Consider the following 26,212-nt stretch of genomic DNA (forward strand, 5'->3'; position numbering starts at 1 on the left):
TCGTTCATGGCTTCTCGTCATAAAAGCCGCACATATTACTGTTTATATTAAAGCTCAGGTAGGCAGTTTAATTTTGGCATCACTGGGCAAAAATCCCATGATACACTTTGAGCATGTCATAATTCAAGTTGTGTGAGAGTAAACTAGACTTCTGCACATCCTCTTGGTTCTATTTTCAGGCTTTACTAAATCTAGGCTGCAAAGGAGAGTTTGGCCAATCACAGGTTATTTAAGTGAGAAAACATTCCTATTGGCTGTTCTGCAAACACAGATAGGCATGCACATCCTTTTGGTGAAGCATGACTCAATGGTGGAGAGTCCTGCACAGAAAGAGGAGCCCCGAATCAAAGTGTGTCCTCCACTTCAAACCTGTCACTATAGACAATTTTGCTGGAAGGAGGGCGTGCAGCAGCTCCAGAGACAAATCCCTAGTCAGTGGCCACAACTCAAATCCAGCCCGTGCAAACCCCAGCGCTGAGGGACCAGACGGCCTAGACTTCCTACCAGTTCAGCAAACTTTCTGTTACTGACATTACACTGGTTATACTGCTGACACCCGGTATTGGGGGGTTTATGCTGGCCAAATTAGAGACTCTACAGCTGCCAACAAAAGTTCTGTTACTAGAGCTGCTGACAGCTCACCTCCTGGTGGAGCATTTCACAGGATGGAGAGCCAGGTAGAGGGACTGTTGGGTGGCTAGCTAATTCTAATATATGGTCTAATAAACAGAGAGAAGGAATGGAGCAAGTAAAAGCTGAGTGAAGGGGCTGCGGGCAACTCTGCAATGAAATAAGATGAAATAAATCATTTAAGGGAAACACTGAGTTACTGTATGAATATGCCTGTGTTCGTCTGGTGGGAGGGGCTTAGGACAGAGAGGGGAGGGCTGCAGGAGGAGGGTGTGTTTTCAAATTCTGCCGACTCCAGCTTTAACACTGGATTCAGTGACTGTGAGCAATGTGAAAAGAGTTACCCATACTGACACAATGCAGTTCCCCTCAGTTCACTCTCACAGCTCTCATCAGCATCATTTTCTAAAGGCAGCAAGCAGCTGTTAAAAAAAAAAAAGAAAACCTAAAAAAAACCCTATACATTTCCTGTCCAGCCCTAGACATCAGACAAGGTTGGCACTAGCTGGTGTACAGTGCGAAGCATTTAGCAGCTAAAGAGCCAGATATTTCCCCCAGGAGCTGGTAGAGAACAAACAGAGGTAAAAGTAGAGTGAATGGACTCATATCCACCAGAGACTCGACTCCGAATGAATGCTAATGTAGCTTCCTGTCGGCTGGATGTAATGTGATGCGAGTAGGCAACTGTTTGCTAACAACATAATTACTTTATAAGGTGATAATTTGTCAGTGTTGGATTACAGCTTGTTCCAAGGACAACAGTCAATTAATACCTCTTTGACAATACTACAGATTTATGTAGCAGCAATCCTTTTCATTATTTTAACTTAATTTCTGGAATATTATACTTTGATTTTTGTTTGTAATAACAAAATAATGTTAGGAGTGAATCAAAGATCCAGCGATTTCAGTGGGAAAAACATTGCATCATTTTTGCTAAATGTGTCCCAAGATTCTGAAACTGCTTAAGATGTTACTGAATTTCTGCAAAGTATAGTCTTTTGCCTTGGTGCACATAATGGAATAACTTGGTAACTGAACTTTTTTTAATTGAAATGCTTCTTACATTTCTGTCTACACAGGCTTGTAACATTTTATTTTTTACTACAATAGTTGCTCATCTTTTGCACTTATGATTCAACCAAGACAGTTTCCTGCTCATCCAAGCCAACTGGAAGTGCTCCAACTGTGAGTCACAAAACATTGTTCTTTCCTCAAAATAAATTAGAGTTTTATTTCCGGTATCCTTAATGCATAAACTAGCTTCCCACACTTCAACACCCTATAAAATACCCAGAATTCTACAAAATATATTGAATATCCTACTCAATGTCCTGTATCCAAATGTCTACTAGCAAGGATGTGAGATTATTGAGGTCATTATAAGGTCATTCTAAGCCAGATAACTTTGCAATAACAAATATTAAAGAAATATTAGTGTGCATGATGTAAGCAGAGCCATTAGAGCCTTGATAATCCCCTCCCAGCAGGCCCAGAGCGTGATGCAATGTGGGTGATCCATCCACTGAGGCACCAGCTAACGGTAATGAGACTGAAGATACAATAGAGAGATAGAGTGAGAATGAAGCAGCGAACGGATACAAATGCAAATACACACACAAACACGCACACACCCGAGCCACCAACCGCCTAGAAGACAGAATACAAAATGCCACAGAAATAGACTATAATCCTGGCCAGAAGTGATCAACACTGATAAATATTAATAAACACCATTATGCTCAGAGAAAAATAGAGACAGTGAGGGAGAGAAACGCTAGAGAGTGAGGCAGAAAGAGAGAGAGAGAGAGAGAGAGAGAGAGAGAGAGAGAGGGAGAGAGAGGGCAATAACAAAAGAGTCTTCTTGCTCTCTGTTATTGCAGCCAATTTTCCCTCTGACGTCCACCTTGTGGTTGTGCAGACAATGCACAACACACACGCACACACTTCTTATTATCAGCCCATTTTCCTCTGTTTGTTTCCTCTGTTGTTTTGTCCCTCTTCTTTGGAGGCCAGGATAAGAGGTGGGCGCATACACACACACACACACACACACACACACACACACACACACACACACACAAATGAGCACTCAGAGCGGTATACAAAGAGGGAGCGAGACGCAGAAAAAAAGGGAGATAAAGTAAGTCCTAAACACACACACACACACACACACACATACACACAGAGGATAGTATCTCCCTCTCTCTGTCTGAATCAGTCTCATTAGTCATGCTGAGGCTGTAGCGCTGCTTGGTCGGCCTGCTTACAGAGCTGTGGAGCTGGACTGCAGCCCACAGCCAGCGAAGGTCACCCACCACTCAGTTTAACTCCCAGAAGACCAACACAGGCCTCTTCCTGATAATGAGAGGACATAAAGATGCACAGGGAGAGACCTGCATATTTGAGCCACACCCATCATGCTGTGATGCTCATCCAAACTATAAAAAAGTACTGAAAACTTTTGCTGTAGATATGCATCCTGAGTAATTTTAAAGTGAACTACTACTACTACTAAGAAGTTTCAGTAGAAGTAATCATGCTCCCAGAGTCAAGCTGACACAAATGTTTTCAATGTGTGAATGCAGCAGTAGCTACAGCACCTTCATCTATTGTTTCCTATATGTATTTTTTCTAATAAAAATTCAACTTTGGAAGTAAGATCATATCGAAACACTGGAAAAGTGAATTACAGAGAGTCATTTTTTTCATACTGGATTTGACTGTTTGTAGTTGACACCAAGACACTGCAGTTGGAAAGGTCTAGGAGGAAAAAAAATCTGAATGTATCTTTGTTCAGCACTTAGGTCTGACATTAGGCCCAATATTAATGCTGTTATTGATTTGGGTGTGCAAATTCGTTTGTACTGGCTGGACTGTGACTGAAGTAAAGGCCCTTTTATACTGTGCAATCAGGGGCTTTCTGAGGCAAAAGTATTATGCATAATTTGCATTGCTCTTTTATTGCCATTGCTTCCACCATCATTTTGCGTTTTGGTGTGTGATGGATCCTGTGTCCATAGGATTCATCATTCATTCATTTGATGGCTCGCATTCATTTTCTCTGTAAGCAGCCAATGCAATGCATTCTGGTAGTGCTGTGTTGTGTTTTGAGAGATGGGGCATCACATTGGCCACTCCTGATTTGCATGAAGTTGAGGTCTAGGCTACTGCAAATCAGGGGCTTCCAGCATGTCTCTGTTTCTGGAAACTCTCAAAAAATGTTTTAAACTAACAGTTGCCGATCTAAAATGAAGACAGATTCAGCAACTGCGTTGCTTATTTTACAAAACACATTTCATTAAACTGTTTTTGTAACACCAGAAAAACTGTTCAAAGGAGTCGGCATGTTGGTTCAACTTGCATTCCAAAGGCATTTGCCCAATCAGGTGCAGCCAAGAATTGTTTGGGAAGTTGTAGAAGGGTGTAACCTGTATGCTTTTGAATTTGGATTTCAGTTGCAGTTTTCATGGAAGAGAAACTGATAATCCTGTGGCACTCCCATCAACAGTCCAATGCTGGGAAGATGTGCTAACCCATGTGTCAAAATCCCTTTGGACACCATTAGTTGGATGATGAACGTTGCAATTATAAACCAAATGTGTCTGCTCTATACAACAGCAGCAACAGGTGATAAGATTGAGGAGAGTTGACCAACAAGACGATGGCAGATTTGGTGTCAAATCAAAAAGCAAAAGCACCTGTTGGCCTTATTTAGAATTAAACACAATGCTAATATGGAACCTGATCACATTAATAAGGGAAAAAGGACGGTTGGTCACATTGCTTAGAAGTTGGGAATACAGCACACCATAGATATTAGGGCAATCTACAAAGATCTACACCTGTGAAATGTTTGGTGCAACTGATTAAACTGGTTGTCACAAGTTTATTACCCAATGGGAACATTTCCTCACTGTGCATCCCTGGTCTTCACTTTGGCTTCTAGCAGTCCCTGTTTGTACTGTACCCTTAGATGTTCAGACAACAATTACCTGGATTACTTTTGAAACTGAATAAAATAGATGTCTATGAGGGAAGATCTGAAAATATAAAGAGCAGCTTATTTAAATCACTAATACAGCTGGAGCAATTAAGGCAGGCTGATCACAACATGAGTATGACGCACGTATATGTATTCCTATTTCACTAAGTTATGACTCAGAAATGTTAATTGCAAAGACTGCATCAGTCGGGTACTTTCATGTTTGATGTTAAACAGGCCTTACAGACCATGAATGATAGAATGAGTTATTGCAAAAAGCCGAGCCATTGTCCATCTGTCTGCCCACATTGCTGTCCATTTGTGTTGCTTTATTCCATTTGTACTACACATCCTCTGTGTAGTATCTCAATCACAGTTATTCTGTCCATTTTCCCTCATTGAATATGTTCATTCTGCTGTTACTAACAAAAAGGCAAACATGCAAACCAAGCAAAACAACCTCTCAAAAGTGATGAGACACTGTAGTATTCATTCATGACAAAATGTCCTTCTTCTCGAATATGTAGCTGTGGTTTTGTAGGTTTCATATGAGTCACAGTCTACAGATCCTAAATGTACTCTGTGCTTTAAACACAAGTGCTGGATCTCAACTCAGTTCATGGATGACATTGCAGAGATCCTCAAGGACTGAAGCATCATACAAATGACTTTCTCTCCTATATATGAGTTATACTACCTGATCTGTAACAGGGAAATTGGAATAGGACTTGGACAGATTTCAAGCCTATTTCAGACAGGATGTGGAATGGTGACCATAAAGTCCCTCCTTGTAGTAGCTATAAACCTGATTCAAGTGGTCCATGATAATCCACTGCCATAGGAAAATGGGAGTTTTATAATAATTTTTAATGAAGGTGAAAAGGTTGGCATCTTTTACAATACTAAAAATCTTACATAGATCTTCATAGAGCACCGTTTTTAGAAGATGATTTTCTCAAGTGCTACATACCGTGATGAAGTTTGATAGCCTCCAGGTAGTGAGCAGAGTGTGAGTGTTGACTGACTGACCTGACCTTGTCTATTGAAAGGAACCAATATGAAAGTTTCCACATGACGCTAGCGGAGAGGCAAAGGGCTGTCACCGCTCTCGTGAGGGAAACGCTGAACATGCCTGCACAAGAAGATGATGAATTCATCACGGTGGCGTCCCAGAGCGAGCTCAGCTGACACGACCTTGATCGATCGCAGACAAGAACGACAGATGGCCATAAAGGACAATCCTGTAACTGTATGCTCATTAGCATAACCACATGCATATACAGTGCGCTTTATAGTACAAGGCCACATGACGCTCGCACAGCACTGGTGGGCTCATGACAGAGATGTTGTCATTGTCTTGACTGAAGCGTGACACATTTAAAAAGAAAACTCAATTAGCAAATATAACAAGAATATGCTGGAAGTGATCCAGTAACTTGAGAATAAATATTGCCACAGTCGAGCCAAACACAGAATGTGAGTAACCCAAGTAAAAGTTAACAAGGCTGCCATTTCCACAAACATATTTCTTATGTTTTTAGGAGGGCCTGCACCAATGAAGCATGATCAGCCATACTTGCAAACCTTGAGAGCCCCCAAAAAAGAGAGGATTTTAAAACTGAAGCAGTTTGGTTAGCTGTAGGTTCTCCCCGCACCAGGTAGAACTCTATTTTTTTTTTTTATCTCCCAGGCGGTGATAAAGATGACAGAGAAAATGCAGCTAAGCGCAATGATTATTTGTGCACCACATTGCCATGGATCGCCATGCACACTAGACACAACGAGGAGCGCAGCCTATTTTGCCAAACCTGTTGTGCACAAGATGGCAAACTCTTGAAATAAGGAAAGGAACGTGTGGTGCAAGAAAAAATATCTGCACTTGGCTCGCAAGAAATGTTTCAATATTAAAAATATAATATGTAATATATTTCGGTTTTTTTACTGTGGTTTGGGATGAAAAGTGCTGTCATGGGTCAGGTCCGGGGCAGGCCTGGACAAAAACTGTGCAGTTTCATGTAGGGTAGTGCCTGATTTTTTGGGCCTGAGCTCTAATGCCAGGGACCCACAGCCAGCTGTCCTCCCTGGCCCACACACCCCTGGGTCCTGGATACCTCAATGAGGCGGAATGGGGGGTTCACAGTCTGTGGAAGACAGCTGGGTACCTCGCCACAGCGGAGGCAGACAAGCTGGGTCCCCCCAACCCCTGAGGCACCCCTCAAACCCCCACCAAAGTTTCCCGTTGGACTTATGCAGTCAGCAGGGGCACAAGGCCTCCACCAGCAGCTGCGTCCTACTCATGCAGGACAATAGGGCTGGAGGAGGAGGGAAAGAGGCAAATGCCAACGGGTAGGAAACAGACTTTTAGAGTCATAGGGCTGATACGAGCTGCACAGTGCCAGAAACTGATCTTGGTTACGATCCTGACTTTTCAAACACCAACTGTTGGTCAGCAGCGTCAGACACTAATTCCCAGAGGAAGACTGCATTGAATGGCAGGGAGGAGAGGAGGATGGGTCAAACAAACTCTTAACTTTCATCCCAGAGGCCACTGTTTGTGTCCAGTATAAAACTACAATTCAATTGAGTTATTTCTAATAACAAGGTAGAGTGCTACTATGTTGAGCATACTAAGCTAGTGTGATATTAGATTACGTTAGTGACAAGATTACTTATTTTAAGCCAAACCAAGTTTTCAACTACATTATGCTTATTTTAAAAAGCACTATATGTTTTTAATGAACTCTACATTTTCTATGACAAGTTTAGTTTATTTTGAAAAGAGACGATGCATGTGACAAGTATAAATTGACATGCTGCCCCTGAAAAGTCAAAACTGATGCAAGAGGGTACCTAGGGTGTCATATTTTGATGTGATTGGCCACTAAACAAATGATGGTATTTAATATGTTGGGAATTAATGTGTTTTTTTATGACAAAAACAGTAAAAAAGTGTAAAAATTTGGCATTAATCAGAAGGAATATGGGAGAATTATAACGAGGGAAAGAAAACGGGTAAAGGGCAAAAAAGAAATGTGAATCTCCCTGGGGAAACAGGAGGGTTGGCGATGTGATAAACAAGTGATTCAAGTGATCGTCCATTTATGGAAGAGCCACAGATTTGATCTCAACAGCTGCCATATGGAGTCAAAAAAGCACAAAAGAGCATAAAAATCAATCTGCTATCGCATTCCAACTCCCCTTAACCTTGTCTTAATTAGACCTGTGATATTTACACATTGTATGCACTGTAATGATATACAACAGATAAAAGCACAAAGACGGGTGTTTTTTTATGTAATAGAATGGTAAAACTAGAACAAAAAAGACTAAATCTGAGAAAAGGAGAGAAAATTGACACAAAGAGGCTTAAAGGGAAAAGTCCACCTTGGTGCTTGTTGGAAGTCAGTTGTGTTTTTCTTAATACTTTAAGTCTATCAACAACTATCTATCAATCAACTAACAGTCTACAGTCTCTGTGAGGCTGCACTCAGGCACAGCAGTGCTTTGTTTCTTTCCTCTCTTCCCTCATCCCTTCATCCTGCCTCATCCCAAAAATTTGTCTGACTTGCCACTTGTCCTCACAACGTCCCTTCCTTCTTTTCCTTCTCCTTTTCCTTTCATCTTCAATACTTCCCTCCATCCACATCTTCCCTTTCTTCCCTCTCCTCCTATAACGAACCAATCATGTTTTCTCTCCGCCCCCCCTCCTTCACTAGCATCTTCTGTTCCCTCCACATTGTATTTTCAGATCACATCCCGGCTCTGGCTTTACACACTAAGTCACTCTACACCTCATCACTCAGTGGAAAGTCAGGGAGAGGGTAGAGAGAGATGGTGGAAGAGCAAAGGCTTGAGAAAGAGGGACACAGAGGGAATAAACTGAAGCAAAAGGCGCAAGAATGTAAAAAATGAGAGGAGGTTAAAGGTGAAAAATTAAAGGCAAAGAAAAGAGGTCATGGAGAGGAGTTTGTGGAGGGAAACGGAGAGACGCAAAGCAAGTAAATGGCAGATAAAAGAAGGAGCGGAAGGAGAATGAGGTTAGCAAAATGAAAGAAATCTTTATGCAAAGAATGGGGCCGGAGTGAAAGAGAAGATGGGATAGCTGAGAGAGAAAGAGGCGATGGAGACAGGGAGGTGGAGAGCAGTCCAGAGATTTATGGCAGGTTGTTATGGAGCACCGACTGAATAACAGAAGGTGAGACCAGGTGAATTATTCATGAGGATACAGGGCCACGCGTTCGTGTGTGTGTGTGTGTGTGTGTGTGTGTGTGACATGTGGGTGACACACACACACTTACACAATGTCTCTCAGGCACCCTTAGGCCAGTTCATCTATGAGGGAAAGGAAAGACAAGCCACCCACAACCTGTGGACAGTCTGAATTATTCCAAAAACAAAATAGACAGGAGCTGGGAGACAGCTGCCCTGTCCTCAGGCTGAATTAGGGTCTCGTTCAGCCGCGGAGACGTTTTAATAAAATTATATGAAATTATGATGGGAAAATACATTTTCACCCCTCAGTTTTGCCAGTATGATTGGTAAGACATTTCCGCCTGCACTACTTGACAATCACAAGTCAGTGTGTTTAGTTTTCCATCTGGTAAGGTTCATGAACTCACATCATTAGACAGTGTGTGTAAGGATCAGCAAAGACTACCGATGAGCTCTGTATTCTTTTATCAGCTTTCATGGAGCCAAAACATTTTCTAATCCCAAAGAAAACATACGCACCTATACTGCAGGCAGACTGCATAAATGTCACTAAGCATAAATTAAGTTTCTCTCTGGCCCTATTTACACCATGTATTAACATGCATTTAGGGTAATCAGAACACAAGTGGACAGCTCTGAGTGCAGTTGTGAATGCGCCCAATGCACTCTGAATGTATTTTGAGATTCAATCACTTACACCTCATTTGGAGGTGGTCCGGGCTGAATATGACCACATTTATTCTGCAGTGTAAATGCTAATGTATCCTGGGCCTCACTGAAGGACTGCCTACCTACTGTTTCCTCCTGGGCAAGCAAACAGTAAGTAACACGTCTGCTCAGTTAGTACAAGCTAACACAGCAGCAGCTTTGGTTCCAGCATGCTCACTCTGACACTGAAACAGCTTCACTCTCTTGCTAAACCTGTCAATAACCATGAGGCAATGTTAGCCAACTCAAGAGAGAGGGAAAGAGAGAGACAGAGAGCACAACTTTTGGGTTGAGACACGACGACGTGAGGCAACACAGCAGGGCGATCTTGTCACAGCTTCTTCTCTGATGTCGGTTTGGTGTGCCTAGGCCTTAATGCTGTAAGTGTAAGCTGCATTTGGTTTTGCAAACAAAATGATTGAAGTGTTTATTTGCAAAAAGAGCAGGAAGGTGAGATCCTATCAAAAGACACTTGTGGAGTCCCATTCTAATGCAAGGTGTGAAGATATAGAGCTGTTCACTTGTGATCCGATCACCTAAGATGTATGTTGATATCTTGTGTAAACAGGCCTTTACTTAAGGAGATTGTGGTTGAAATCTGCTCACGTTCTTCCATAGTGCTAGTGGAAAAGCCATAAGCCAGCTTTTACTCCGTGTGGTACCAACTGTGCAATCACACCTGCACGTTGGTTGCTTTGGCCCAAATCAATCAAATGGAAAATATTACTTTGTTGCGTTTAGGAAATTTTCATACTTTCCACTCACAGGTTAAGCAGGGAATTTATGCACAAGCAGCTTGTTGTAGTGACCTGCCATCCTGCCAGGGTGGAGATTTTGTCTTTGGTGGTGAGTGTGGGGGCAAAATGTATTCGATTTCTAGAAATTTCAGTTAAACATAAGTGTAATGTTAAAGCCCCCCCCCCCCCTAAAAAAAATCACCTTTCAGGGTTTTGTTTGGCTTTGATTCTGTCTGTTCTCACTACTGAGAAATTGTCCAGCAGTTCTCAAAGAACACACAGTTATCTACATTTTTAGGCTTCACAGTGCAATTATTTTAAGGCACCCAACAGCAAATTTCCCACCTACATAGACAAACAAACTGAACTGACGGAGTAAATGCTTCACAGCTGGACAGCAACTCTCCAGACATGCCTAATATGAACACACCCAAAACCCATGACCACTAAAATGCTTTTGGCGAGGTTCAAGGTAAAGACAAGCTGTCCAACCCAACCTTATTCCAGGAACTATGAACTGTAGTTGAAACTTTAAGTGATGTGAAATAGCCCATTCTGTCTTTTCAATTTGAAACAAACACATGCACACATAACCACAAATCAAAACAACAAGGAATAACATCATTTTTATGATAACTAATGATCACAAAAACACATTTGGGAGCTACTGCGTCAAACACTCACCGAGTTGATGCAGGCCAGCTCCTTGTTGAGCAGCCAGGGCAGGGAGAGTTTCCCCTCTCCTCTGTAGCACGACTGAATCCTGTCTTTAATCTTCTCCTTTATCCGCCTCATTGTGAAAAGACACAAAGCCGACTCCTTGGGCGGCTTGGCTCTGTTCTTCTGACCCTGGGCGAATACAGTAAACAGAACCTCCTCGTGCTCTTGAATACCAAGTGAGCGTGCCAAACGGGTCCCTGGCCGGGCCAAATAAGCATCCTGAACCAAGCGGTACTCCACTCCGTCCTTTGTGCAGCCAATTGGGAACTCAACATAAGAGTAGAATTTAGGATCATCGACACACAGGCGGACAATTTTAGAGGTAAAGAATTGTTCGCTGCTCGCATCAGGTGAGGTGAGCTGGGTGTCCAGCTGTAAGGTAAGATAATACACGAACTGCTCGCTATTGAAGCCGTAGATGTAGTAGATGTCGAACGCTGGGAACTTGGAAAGCGTGTCTGAGGGAATCTTCAGCTGCGAGGAGACAAACTCATCCTGGTAAACAAAGCTGAACATGTCAGCGTTCTCCTCATTGGACATTAACTTGCGGCTCGACAGGGTTGGGAAGTACTCTGATTTCCCATCAATTGGGGTGCCGACAAAAAGTTTCCCGCCTCCGCCAAAAAGATCCGGGGAGATCACGACACCTGACATGGTGCCTGCCTCAGCAACACTGGATAGATAATGCTCTTTACGGTGGTGGGGCTCGCCGAGCTTGAACAAATCATCCAGACGCAGGAACTGGCATATTCCCTGGGAAGTACTCCCACAGGCAATTAACCGGTTGTGGGCAGCATCAAGTAGCAGGAGTTTATTGACGTTAGACGTTTGCACCAGCTCATGGGGGCAGGACTGGACACCGGGCGGAGGGTAACAGCGAGGGTTGTCTGTGACTGGGCCGGTAACGTGGCTGCGTAGCTTGGTAAGGTTGCCAGACAGTTTATAGATCCAGTTGACAGCACCCAGGTAGACCTCGCCCGTTTTGTTGTGGACCACCAAATGTGTGAGACCTCCTTCTGGTGGAAAGAAGGAGAGGAGGGAGGAGGGGGAGGAGGAAGGAGTGGAGGTGGAGGGCATGGGCAGGGAGAGGAGAAGGAAGAGGATGGGGAGGATGGGAAGAGGTGGGTTGAGGTGGGAGGACATGGTGGTGAGGTGAGGGGAGGGGAGGTGCGAGCGAGTGGGTGTTGGTGTGTATTTTCGAGAGTTTAATCCTCTACAGGGTCAGTTAGTGCCTCTTAGGACTGCAGGGTATGATGATTCAGAAGAAGAGTTTCCTAGTAATCGACTTCCTCTTTCTTATTTTCCTCTTTTCTCCACTGTTGTTTTTATAACCTCATCCCCTGATCCTCGGCCTCGTCTGCCACCAGCCCTGAAAAAGAGAAACAAAGCAAAATCTTAGCAAACACAGATGTCAATACATTTTGTGGACCTGTGTTTTACACTTCCAGAGATCTGACAAAAAGGATTCATTTGTTTGTATCAAAATGACAAGGAGATAAATATTCGCCCACGGACTCAGACTTAAGGGCCTCTATGCTGAAGTCAAAACAAAAAAACAAAAAAAACAAATGAGGGCACTATCGGCTTTGTTTTATTGACTTCTCGACTTCTTGGCTCGCACCACTCTGTAGAGTGCATCTTTTAAAAGAAGACAGGGCCAAACATTGCTCTTCTGTGTATTGATTGTCTGGAGGTATTAAAGGATCCAGCAGACAACGTGTGCATACACGCACAAAAATACATACACACAAAAAAATCAACATTTGACACAAGTGCATGCAAGTAAGAAATCATGTAGATGTTCTTTCAAACAGTGTGTACACAGAACACACTTTTAAAAGGAGACTTACATCGACCTGCAAAATCACTGACAGAGTGAGCCACTGATGTGCAGCATCGTGATCGCAGGTAAAGATCCATAAATTACAAGAAGTGCTGCAGGGAGACTCCTATAGTATATTTACAACAAAGAATACAAATACAAGCATTCTGCTTCTAAAAAGGAAAAAGGAGAGAACTCGTCCAACACGATAAAACAGGAGAGACAGTGAAAGGCGGAGAGACGTGAAAGCTATTTGGCTTCCTACCAGACTCATATAAAGGAGGTTGAGATGGTGGTAAAGATTGCGCTAAGTGAAAGTTATGGGAAAAAAGTGAGAAAGAAATCTAGACCATCCATCCATTTTCCATCTACCCATTTCCTATATCCACTTTTCGACAACATTCTGGGTCACCAGATGCAGGGGCTTATCCCAGAATGCACTGGGGAGTCAGGTGAAATCTTGGGAGTTCTAGCACAAAAGCAACATGGCTGCTCCAAATGCTTAATCATCGAGACCACTGTTGCTATCACCGTGTGATAAAGGTGGTGGATGTTACTGAAAGTTTTAACTTGACTGAGACAGAGACATGCCATCTAAAAAGCACTCTAGATGTGGGAGAAACACTTTGTCCAAAATTATGCCAAGGCAGAGTTGGATTCCCTCTCACTTCATTTTGGGCAGAGGGAATACAAGTCTACTTTTGACAAAATTTTGGACACATAATAACACAAAATTGGCATTATTTGATAATGTTAGGGAACTGTCTTCTAACCAGCAGAGACAGATAATTGTGTAAACCTGTTCACTATCCTCAGCTGTGCCTTAACTTTACTGTCGGGTCAAACCAAATATGATATATTTTAGTAATTAAGTCTTCACTCATTTTCACTGTAAGCAAGGAATGTACACTATAACGGGTAGCACAGAAAATGAAATTCATTTAACTCTATGCAAATGCTTGTGGTGTTTGCCACATGAGAGCTGAACCATTGGCTAAAGATAGAGAGCAATGGCAAAATGATAATAATAATAAAGTTGTGGATTAAAATCCTGGTTGTGGAAGAAAAATAGCAGCAATCCAAGTAAAAGGTTATTTTATTTGACAAAACTGATCCGACACTATTAATTAGCAAACACAGAAACATCTACTTTAGCCCTAATGGGGAGAGATGAAAGGAGCAGTTGTGCGCTTGAATTAATAGCCGAGGGAAGGCAGGGAGACAGAAAATTTCTTGTGTGTTAAAGCAGCCCATCTGATTGAACATGTTGATCACAACATGTTCCGCATACAGCCGAATTTTTGGAGGGACTTGGCATTGTTAGCTGCAACCAAAAAAAGGGAAGCTTTTTCTTTTCTGTGTAAATTTTGGTTTGGCTCAGCTAGGGATTCCTAAAGCTAGATACCACGGCAGAGCAACCCAATCTGCAGAAGAAAATGTTAGCATTGTTCATTCTGCAACCAACACATATGTTACATTTGTACATTTCATATGAATCATATCCACATTTTTAAAGTTACACAGTATATGAATTGACTGTTATCTGGGGTGGAGGGAATAATGAATGGCATGTCACCTGCCTGCCAAGCTGCAGCTGCTTTTTGGGCACCAAAAAATGGTGTGTTTTAATGACCTGTGGCTGCTCATCTAGCTGGGATGATGCCACCAAAACTGTTTTTTTTATTTTTTTTTTTAGCCATAACATGATCTTTTCCTCACAATAACTAAGTGGTTTTTGTGCCTCAACCTAACTACATGTTAACCACAGCATTGTTAAAATGGAAGGCAATGGAGAGTTACAAAGTATACACTATAGCAATATACCTGTGGTTTGCAAAAACATATGTGGCGATTGGTTTGGTTTCAACTACAACATCAAAGTACAAACATATTTGTAAAATTCTTTACAAAATGATAGACAGTTCCAAGATGTACCACTTTTAAAAAACACGAAGGAGTTAAAAAACAAAAGAGAAAAACATTCTTGGTGTTTGCATCTAGTGGGTTGTTTTCATTGAATGAACAGGCACCATCTTGGGACATTGGTATCCAGTTCTTGCAATACATCCATAGAGTCAGCCTTGAAAAGAAGGCATTACTGATGTCAAACAATTATCCATCATCAGCACAGAAACAAAATTGTGGTTCAAAGTTCTACCATCATCAGGAACTGTTTTAAATCAACCAATAACCCATCACTGCCCAAGCTTCTTTTCATTACTTCACTGGTTTATGCTCAGCTAAATAAAGAGCACAAGGCGATGGCTTGTTTCATAATGGAGTTTGGTCAGCAAACTATTCTCGTCTCTTATTTCTGCCGCTGTTTCTCATTCCTCCCTTTCATTACATTCCTCTCTCTCCCTCTCTCTCTCTCAGACACTTCACTCCCAGTCAATAGTGTCTTTCATCTCCAGCCTGGCCATGATTACAGTGGCCCAGATGACGATGCTGTTGCCTGTCCCATCAGGACAATACAGCCACTGTTAGCATCTTAGACACACATACACAAGCACAAAATGTGAACATACAACACACACGTACAGTATGAGGTCCACAGGATTTTTAACCCACTCGCTACTGACTTCTCCGCATCTCCACAAACAAACTCACGGACATTAAACAGGCCTGCCCACACACACACTCGTGCACCACCCATACGCAGCAGATCAACACAAGAATGCACACTCTTGAGAAGACAAGAGAAGAGGGAATTTATGCTAAATGACATGCTAAGATGGCTATTTTTTGCAGCATTTTCATCTCACCTTCTCTGATGTGTTTTACAAATTCTATAAATAAGTCAAAACCAAGCATGGACTCAGTGGCCATATAGCTTTAGTAGCCAGTGGAGCTGAGAGCTGATGTTGTCAGGTGCTGTTTGACTAAACTAGGACAAAGAGATGAGAGGAAAGAGGAAGTGGAAAAACAAGCCTATGATTTAAAAGTTTTTGATTTAATGTCTGAATTTGATCAAAAGAAAAGAAAGTGGTTGAGGTTATGGTTGAGTAGTTGGAAAAGTTATTGTGGACAGAAAAAAAACTACTAGAATTACTGCCCTGCAATTGTATGCCTCCGCAAACCAGTCAAGGTGGACATAGAGTTTTCATCCATATCTGTGAAAACTTGGATGCTTCACACACATCTTAAGCCCGGCAGCACGTAAGATTGATACAATCAGCACAGTCTGAAGGTGGGCACCCAAGATTAGAGTCACCAATTCAGTATCAGACCAAATGTCTTCCCTTCTTTTCCTGATGTATGAGACTGAAAAATAACCAGAGAACTGTATCTGCAGAACATTACAGTGTCACAGTGAAGTAGACTTTTGACCTCTTGGATATAAAATGTCATCACCTCATAATTTTATCCAAGTAGACATTTGTGTAAAATTTTGTCATAATCAAATATGAGTTCTTGAGTTATGGCTAAAAACATGTTTTGTAAGGTCACGGTTACCCTGACCTTTGAGCAAAGTCTAATCAGTTCATTCTTGAGTCCAAGTAGACTTTTGTGCCAAATTTGAGGAAATTCCCTCACAGCCTTCTTGAAATATTGCATTAACAATAGTGAGAAGGATGCAAGGTCACAGTGACCTTGACCTTTGACCCAAATCTGATAAGTTCACTGTGAGTGCAAGTGGACGTTTGTGCCAAACTGCAAGACATTCGTCAAACATGTTAGAGATATCACTTTAATAAGAATGAGACAGATCAGGTCACCATGGCCTTGACCTTTAACCTTTCACCACCTAATTCTGATCAGCTCATTCTTTGAACATTTGTGTCAAATTTAAAGAAATGCCCTCAAGATATGCTTGTGATATCACGTTCACGAGAGTGGGACAGATGGACCAAAAAACACACTGCCTGCGGCCGCAGCTATCACCAGCGTAGAGGGATAAAAATGGGACAGAATACTCAAGCGAGGAACAAGCTTTCCTCCTGCATTATTGCAAAGTCCTAATCCAAACAGTCCAACAATTAATTTAATTTTTTATAGTGCGCATTCATTCATTCATTCATTATAGTGCACAGTTTGATTTAATTGTGTGGTTATTTAGTTATTTATGTTTTTACCAAGAGAACCTTGAATTACCAGTCCTTCACTTCTGCATGTATCTGTGCGTGTGTGTGTGTGTGTGTGTGTGTGTGTGTGTGTGTGTGTGGGTGTCAGGGCCATCCTGAAGCCCACCTGCCACATCAGATGAAGCCGTAGAGGCGTTCAGGTCTGTCCCACACTGATTTATTGCTGTTGGCACATCGATTGCACACACAGCCGCAGACCTTGGCCAAACACTTAGGCAAATTTATACACACCGCTTCTTTAGCATGGGGCTCACATCCATGCCCCACTCTGTGTGTATGTGTAGGTGTGTGTGCATCTTGCATCTATTTGATCTTATTTACTACTAAAACACACACAGGCACATGTCCAAACACGTCAGCCTATACATAAACTCCATGTACACAAAGTATATATAATAGTAGCTCAGCTGTACAAACCTCAGCTAAACATTTAAATTAATGCCTTTTCTATTTTTAACACATTTCTTCAGGATAAAGTGCAGCAGAGGGAGAAAATGTTTGGGACACAAGGTGGAATTGGACCACTTGGTAACTTCACCTGCATTTTTGACCCTGTTGATAAAAGCAAGTGAACCTAGACAATTGCTTTTCTACAAATAATCAGCAGCCACAGCTTCGACCGCTGATGGCTCTGAGTCTTGGGCTTTGTAAAAGCGCTCAGGATTTACACCAAATACTATTCAAGCTATTTTACACCCTGTGCTGAAAGTTCAAGTCATTTGAACTTCAACCTTGTTTGCCTCTGACCTCTCAAACCGTGAGCAGTCACTTTACAACTCCATGTTTAAAAAAGAAGCCTATACTTGGAGAAATAATCTAATTTAAAAAACAAATGTGTATTGGCTTTTCTGCAGCCTTGAGCTGCGTTCTCAGGACTGAGTCTGCATCCCGCCCAACACTGACCACCTCTCAGACTGCCGATCCTGTGAGCCCCTTGGGCTCTACATATCATCAGCAGTGTGAGCTGTGTTGACTGCAAGGTGGGGAACAAAGCATAGTAGTGATTTACGTCTAGTTCCAAAGCGCTTTGTCAGTTAATCAGTTTTGTGATAATTGAGTTGTTTCAGTAATTCATGCCAAAGGCCAGGAAACGGTGTATATAATGCAGCAACAGGATCAAAGATGCCATGTGCATTTTTTTTTAAATCACCTCTGAAATATCTTCATTTTTAGCCTAACTCACAACTGTCAATAAGTCTGGAACCTCTCTGCTCATTTTCAACTTTCAGGAGGCCTTATTAACGGGCGCAGACTAAAACGCCTCTGGATGCAATTGAATTGACTTGCACAACCAATCTGAGCAGAAACGTGGCCTACAACCAATCAAAGCATCAAAACATGTGATGTGCTCATGAAATATCTCATAGAGCTTTTATATGTACACATGATCTCTCCCAAATTGTTGAGTTCTTAAATTTCACAAAAAAGATTAAATAAATCTGAACAGAAAGGGAAATTGAACTGTTTGTATTTATGTATGTTCTGTACCATAAAATTCTGTCCAGGAAAATAAAGAATTTCAAAAAAAAAAAGAAAAAACGTGATGTGGCGCTAGGCGACACATGCTAGTTGAGGCAGTGCTTGGTCCCTTTTCAATTCCTTTATATGCAGTAAAAATAGCTGTAGCAAGCTTTCTCAAATTACAAACAGTACACTTTGCTGAGTTAAAAAAAAAAAATAAAACATTTGAGACAAGAAATGGGCAATGCAGTAACAGAATCCTGATTCAAATCTGATCAGTGCTTCCTATTTTGGCAGTTTGACTGAAGTTTGGTGAACCTGGTGTGTAGGAAAGAACGCAGTAGATTCGATGTAATTACGACCAAACACAGCAGCAAAGTTACTTTTGAAAGGTTTTTCTCTTTCAACTACTTTATCTAACCCATACTAGTTAAAATGGTTGCGGCTGGAAATCTGTCTGAACGGAAGGTGAACCAGATGCATCTACCAGAGTAAATGAAACATGAGCTTGCAGAATTGACTGGTTCCCAGGCTAGTTCATCTTGTCTTTACAAACAACATACACTACTTGAACACTCCCTGAGGAGCTTTTGACCTCTAGTACTGCTATAGTGCAGATTTTCTCTGAAAGGTTCCCTTCTGGGCTTATCTTGTGCACTCGACAAGGATCCCCATGCAGAGATGCGATGCACAGTCCTGCCAATAGTTTTGCATTATTCTGCTGATCTACAGGACATGCCCTAATGAGACAACACAGGCAGAGCAGCAGAGGACTGCCAACAAGTGGATTTGATTTCAACTAAGCTGAATTTAAATACTGTCAAAGAATCCGCTTTGCAAATGATTTATGACCAAAGAAATGCACACAACACATTTGTTAGGCCTCAAGGATACACACAATGCATTTTGGTGAGTAATATTGAATGTAAACATAACTTATTTACAAGAAAACCCCACAGGGCAGCCATTGTTTCTATTAAATATAGCTAAGATTAAAACATATTATGAAATGTTGTTGTGCCGGGAATAGAAGGATGCTATTTAATGATTCTAAAATTTGAAAAAAAAGAAAGAAAAAAGACTGAAGTGTTAGTCTTGACAATACATAAAATCAGAAAAGTTCCATTGGAGGTCTGAAAAAGGAATTTACTCTGACACTTTAGTATTTGCTTAAATGCAACAAAACAGACATCTGAAAGTACACATGCATAATTTCATCTGATCAATTCACTTTTTTTTACTCGAGGCGCCTTGCAACAGATGGTAGCAAAGTTACAGTCACTGCGTGGGTCACATGAGGACAGTGGAGAAGGAGACATGAGAACGGGGGCAGGAGGCGGACACACTCTTGAACGTGAGGAGATTTCTATTTGGAATCCATTTTTCCAAAAGGCGTAGTATTGACAAGTGCTAATACCGCAGACTGTAGTCGACTCACAGCCTCCTTTGAGGGTTTTTTAACAGATAGAAATACGACAAGACAAGGAGGAAAGGGGGAGGATGAAGAACTTGATTGAACTGAAAGGAACCAAAAAAAGTTGGACAAACTGCAAAAAATATCCTGTGTGAAAAAAGATCTCAAATCTAATTTGTATTTAACCATGCATCAGCCAGTAAAGTGAAACAGGTTACTAATTAGTACCAAATTAGTTTGAACTTTGGCACAAGCGTCATTTTTCTGATACTTAGAGAGATTATCAGTGTGAACCTGCTTTGTGACACTGTCAAATCTTTGTAAAGCTGTCCAGTTGCAAGAAAAAAAAAGTGCTGTCACTGTACATTTTTGCACTTGTATGTTTCACAAGTACCATATCAACATTTCTAAAATGATGCAGCATATGCGCTGCTTTATCATCGGGGGGTGGATGGGACGGTGGATGGCTCAACACCTAAGTGAGACGCCTGCCAGCTGCAGACCACTGTTCAAGACCAACACACAACAGAAATAGTTGTTAAGCAAGTCATGACTAAACAAATGGGGTTGATTTATAGCAACTCATCTCTGTGTTTCTACCAGGTATCGTGCCAAGAAAAGAAAATGTTTATTACTGAGACACTTGTGCTTTTTCAGTGGAGATTCTGCCATCAAAAGAGTGCAATTTAAACAGTATTTCACATATATGCATTTATTTGCGGCCAACCACGATTAAAACATCTGCCGCCATGTATTTTATGATCTTTTAACTGTAAGCACCCAAAAATAAACATAGTTTAAGAATACCTACTTCATAAAAGCATGTAGATGTAACATTTCCATGGTTTGCAGAAACACACAAGGCCAACATTTATTTTGTCAATCAGGTTGCAAAAAGACTTAATAAAGGCTTTCATGTGATGTAACAGGCATTTTAAATCTCATCAAGTCTGAGCAATTGGACATGATGAAGCCATTTGTAACTGAGATGCAACTGCAATGCTTCTAGATTAAAGCAAAAATTAATGACTTTTTGGTCAACTGGAATGAAATTTAATGAGTGTAGACTTGACTTAAGAAGACTGTTCACCCTCACCAATGTGTATATATTTAATACATTGTTTCACTCAGTATTTCTGCAAATTAAGACAGACTGCTGTGGCAGACAAAGCACTAACAGACTCTTCATGTTAATTCCTTCCGTTTGTGAGGTGAATTTAAACCCATAACAGGTTTCAACTGGCACCGGATGATGTCTTTTAATTGCATTTTGTCATGTTTTATCTTTTATGCAAAAATAATTGGACGACACTGATGACAATATGCCACATCGTCTAAATTAATTGGACCCCATGCTTCTACTTGTGTGTGAATTGAATAAAATAAATAAGTGTTTTGTGTGAGGCTGAAGGAAGAAAGAAAAGGTGGGCTGGATTGTGTGTTTGTGTTTGTGTGTGTGTGTATGCACATGTGGGCTGCTGCACCATGCAGTGGGTACACACTGGCTCATTTACAGTCGCACTCCACGACTGACACACAGACAGCTGCACGCAAGCAAGCATGCGCGTGAACGAACACACACACACACACACACACACACACACACACACACACACACACACACGCTGCTCAGTTATATGGCAATTATTCAATATTAAATAATTCCTTGTGGATAAACACACGCTGACAAACAAACACACACACATTTTTTTTCCCCAACAACAATAGGGATTCGCAAGAAAAGGCAGACGATACAATAACCGTTTCATTCAGTAAGAATATTCGAACACACATATGCAGAAAACAGATGCCTCCATACTGTAGCGACACACATGCATGCAAACACATGCACGCATACATTTGTAAAACACTTACACAAAACCACCCAGACACACATCCATATGCATGGAAACACAAATACAGCAAACATGTAAACATGTGCATGTGCACCCACAGATACATTCAAGCACACTTAACTTCCAAAGCTGACAGGTGCAGCTCAGCCATCGCTCATTCAGACAGAGCAGTACAAATCTACACTGAACAGAGCTGAGTAGTTGAGCCTTAATCATTCTTAATCTGACTGAGTCTCCTCTACAATACGCTCACCCTGTCTCCCAGCTCTCCACAGTGGAGGGATTTAAGGATTTTTCAGATAAAGTATAAAAAACCCTGACAAGTGTAGTATGCTTGTTTTTGCACCTTGTAATGGACAAATAACATGAGGTTTCATTTCGTTTTTTGTTGAATTTGATGGCTTTTTTTTAATCAGCCTCTCCTGTGTGTGAATTGGTATTCTCACTGGGCCAGTCACATTCCCATTAAGGGAAGCACTTGATGTTAATTTTGTATATGTAGGTGGAGAGGGCGATAATAATTGTAGCAGTGGAGTGAGAGTTTCCCCAATCAGGCAAGAAGTGAGTCATGTCTCTTACTCAAAACAGCAAGCAAGGCTGCAATTCCAAATAGCTCTGCGTACGTATGCGAGTCAACCCAAAGTCCATTCATTCTTATGGGAACCTCTGTGAACTCCAATGTGTTTGCAGAACTCCTCCTTATGTTTTTTTTTTGTTTGTTTGTTTTCTTTTTTTTTTCTTCTCCATTCCAGAATTTGCCTAATATATTTTAAAAAAAGATCTCATGTAGCAGATTTTGGATGAATCTCATGCACTGTAATATACAGGATTTTATCATAAAAAATTAAATAGCTAAATGGCTATTCGATTCAATTCAGCACCTCTCTTTTTTTTAAGTGAAAAGTTAGCATTTAGCTGTAACATACAGAGTGCATGTCGGTTCATATGTCTTTCAATAAAATATTTTTCACAAAAGTGGTTTCACTCATTACTTATTTGTAATGTTGCTAATGCTCTATGCACATATTCCATAAGACTTAACGGCAGAAAACACAGATTTGAAAAGAGATGCATTTCTGCATTGTACACTGGGAGGTGCAGTCAATTTACCTACTGCAATACGGATACAAAAAAACTTTGTAGAATCCAGGCATAAGATCCATAAAAATAACTGAATACAAGCGTTTAAGGTGGGACCCTGTTCAGTCCTATGGAAGTTGGGCTGTGGCTCATGAGACCTTAAAATTACCTTGATCTTCTGCATTTTTGGGTCCACAGAGCAGGAGCACAACTCACTTTCAAGAGCCAAACATCTGACTTTGGTTTAGTGCTCCCCTACAGTTAATGGGGATGGAATGATTTTATTGTGCAGCTCTTCTAGACCTTCGAAACGTTATTACACTGAATGGATCAAATCCCTATGATGAAACAGGTCATTTTAAGAGGGTTTGAGAATCAAAAAATGTATCCACTGATATACAGACATCTGTAGCACTATGTACATATATGGGGGAAGTCTTTTTAACATCCTGTGAAAAATCAGGAAGTTTTAATTCCATTTTTTGGCCACGATGAAAATTGGCTTCAAATCCCAACGCACTTTCTGGTGGCCTGGGCGTAAGGCGTGAGAGCAACCTGTCGCCTCTCTTTGCCTTCATTCAGTTCATATTGCCATTTCAGTGGAATACTTTTCAAAAATTGCAAAAAGTGGCAACTATGATCAGTACAAAGTATATGAATTGACATGATTTTCATTAGGGATGAAAAAATGTTTGTATCAATAGTCCTGTTTTTGTATCTCTGTTTAACTATCTGTCATGTCACATACCAGAAGAGTGCAAAAGTACTCCAATCTACTCCACCACAACAAAATATAATTCACATTTGGTCAGAGTTGTTCAAAAGTTTATGGTTTTGTTTGGATTCTTTATCTGCAGAAATGTCAACAGCAACTTTTGTCCATGGATGATATGAGTGTGCCCCCATCTCGTTGTTGCTACAAATATTTAGCTCCATCAACTGGTGCCTGATGAGTGAGTGAGTGCTTTCCCACACCTTTTCTGATATTTTCTCCTCTGAGTAAAAGAGCAGAGGGTAGAGGCAAAGCAGCTATTCAAACTACTCTCACACAAGTAGGAACAAACAAAAACAACAACAAATGCTCAAATTAGGGGTGGGAACTTCAAGTTGGCCCTGGCTGGATCACTGAGGACTGTATAAACCTATTTTTACATTGCACTTCTCTGGTGTAGCTCATTGCTGGCAGGTATAGATAAGTGGCTGGTATTCAACTCGTGTATCAGAGGAAGCACGTCTGCTTACTGCAAACCTGGGACAACAGGGAAGTTAGCTGTGAGTGCGGTAGCGTAAAAGGATCATTCCAAACTGGGTGAGATGAAGGGGGAGACACAATCCTCCCACGCCTCCTCAGAAAGAGAAAAGTGTTAATCTGAGTCATCAATTTTCTAAAATCTCTCCAATAATGTAATGGATTCCCCTCTTTTGTCAGGCTCCACATAGTAGCACAACAGTAGGTCCTCAAACCCAACAAGAAAAATGAAAAAATCACCTTAATGACCTTCAAAAAAATAACTCAACCAAAATTTTTCTGATCTAGCCCCTAAGAGTACAAGAATAGTTCAGCATTTTAAGAAATATGCATATTCACCTTCTTGCCTAAAGTTAGACAAGAAGATTGATACCACACTCATGTATTGTAAACATAAAGCAAAAGCTGGAAATCAGTTACAATAGCTTAGCATAAAGACTGAAGACATATGTAATTCCAGAGAAATCTAGATCTTCTGCCAAGGTCATCATGTACCAATGACCTTGGATTGGTAGTCTGACCAATCTGCAAACCCAAAGCATTAATATTTGACAACCTTGGAATAAGACTCAGACCGTTTCTCCAGAATCACATACTACACCTTTAAATTAACTTTTAACACTGTCTGAACAGATGACACATGTTGTCCCTTTTACTGTGGGGACAGTCTCCATAATACAAATACACAAACCTTTTCTGTCAGCACATGGACATGCAGACACACACTAATTGTCCAATAAGGATGAAAATGTGTTAACAGATGCTGTGTGCTGGTAGGAATGTGTGTGTGAGAGAGACAGAGAGAGACAGAGAGAGAGAGAGAGAGAGAGAGAGAGAGAGAGAGAGAGAGAGATTTGTATGTGCTGACAAACCTTAAAAAAGAGAAATTACTCTGCAGTTGAATCATTCCCATGATGGGTTGAACTCACTGCAATGGAGTGAGTGCGCGTGTGTGTGTGTGTGTGTGTGTGTGGTTGTGTGTGTGTGTGTACGAGTATGTGTATGTAGTCTCCAAAGAGGGGACCCTGCAGCTAAAGCCATTTAGAGGGGCTTTAAGTGCTTGAATCGGCCCAGAAACACAGTTCTTTATCAGGGAATTTGCCGTAGATAATCGAAGCTGGCTCCCAACCGCAGAACGGCAATTTTGCAGTTTAAGAAAATGAGAGAGAGAGAGCAATGGAGGATGGAGAGATGGAGGGAAAGACGAAAACAAATAATAAACTGCACAGGCCATTCATTCCAGGTCTGAGGGAGGAAAAACCTCTGCACTGGTATCTGTGTGTTTGCATGCATACAGAAAAAAGGGCCCCGTACAGGATCACTGACACAAGGACAAAAGAGGAGAGTTCCTACTGTTGCTGATAGGTCTGTGTGGAGACAGATGGGATACTAAGTGCATACTGTAGTTTCATATCTGGAGGCGAGAGGAATATCACCATCTATCTTGGTTGAGAGACTTCACACTCAAGCTGCAATAGAAACCAGTTTTATTGTCACAGCGGTGCTGTAACACCAGCTATAAACTGGGGCTGTTAGTACAAATGTTCAGTCGCCATTAGGAGGGCGGGGACGTAAACACGCTTATTTGGCAACGCAGGCCTGTTCTGCATCAGACTGAGTGGAGCTGGGTTAATGATCAAGCTCTCTTTTAATTAGAATCTACTGAATCACGGTAGTAAAGTTGCACAGAGACAAGAGAGATTTTAAATATACATGAAAAATGATAATGGACACAAAAATCATAAAGAAAATCAAGGCGTTAAATCGATGATGAACTGGTTTATACTCGCTCTCACAGATGCACTCATATACCAGTTATACCACTTCTATACTTTATTTCTTCATTTATATGATATGTAATTAGAATTGTAATATGTACTTTTTTATCACTTATTAGAAGCTAGTTTAAAAGGGGTACTCCAGTGATTTTGTGTCTCACTTCTATAAAGTTAGGGGACTTTAGAGACGTATTGAAAACAAGAAACTGCCATGCTAGCAGTGCTGTGAGGCTGTACTTAGGCACAGGGGTGATTTGAGCTAAATGCTAAAGTTGTTATAAATTATTCTTGGGGGACGTGAATGTCTGAACCAAATTTCAAGGCATTCCATCCTAAAGGGCAACCATGAGTGTCTGTACAACGTGTTGTGCCAATCCCTCCAGGATTTAAATGCTGAGATATTTTACTAAGCTAGTGAAAATAATCTCCACTGTCATCATTAGGTTTAATCCTCTGGGGACCATGAATATACAGA

General features: G+C 41.2%; 1 protein-coding gene across 2 annotated transcripts in view; it reads right to left on the reverse strand.

Moving 5' to 3' along the window:
• LOC121946885 (plexin-A1-like) overlaps positions 1–26,212 on the reverse strand; it is a 377,140-nt gene that overhangs the window by 276,385 nt on the left and 74,543 nt on the right. For both annotated transcript variants that reach the window (XM_088082491.1, XM_088082493.1), the window contains exon 5: positions 10,957–12,361. In XM_088082491.1, the coding sequence (XP_087938617.1) occupies positions 10,957–12,135 (1,179 nt within the window). In that variant the 5' untranslated portion in view covers positions 12,136–12,361. The remainder of the gene's footprint in view (positions 1–10,956; positions 12,362–26,212) is intronic.

The sequence above is a fragment of the Plectropomus leopardus genome, chromosome 9 (assembly GCF_026936395.1).
Source record: "Plectropomus leopardus strain MGB_pleo_1.0 chromosome 9, ASM2693639v1, whole genome shotgun sequence".
Classification (NCBI taxonomy): Eukaryota; Metazoa; Chordata; class Actinopteri; order Perciformes; family Serranidae; genus Plectropomus; species Plectropomus leopardus.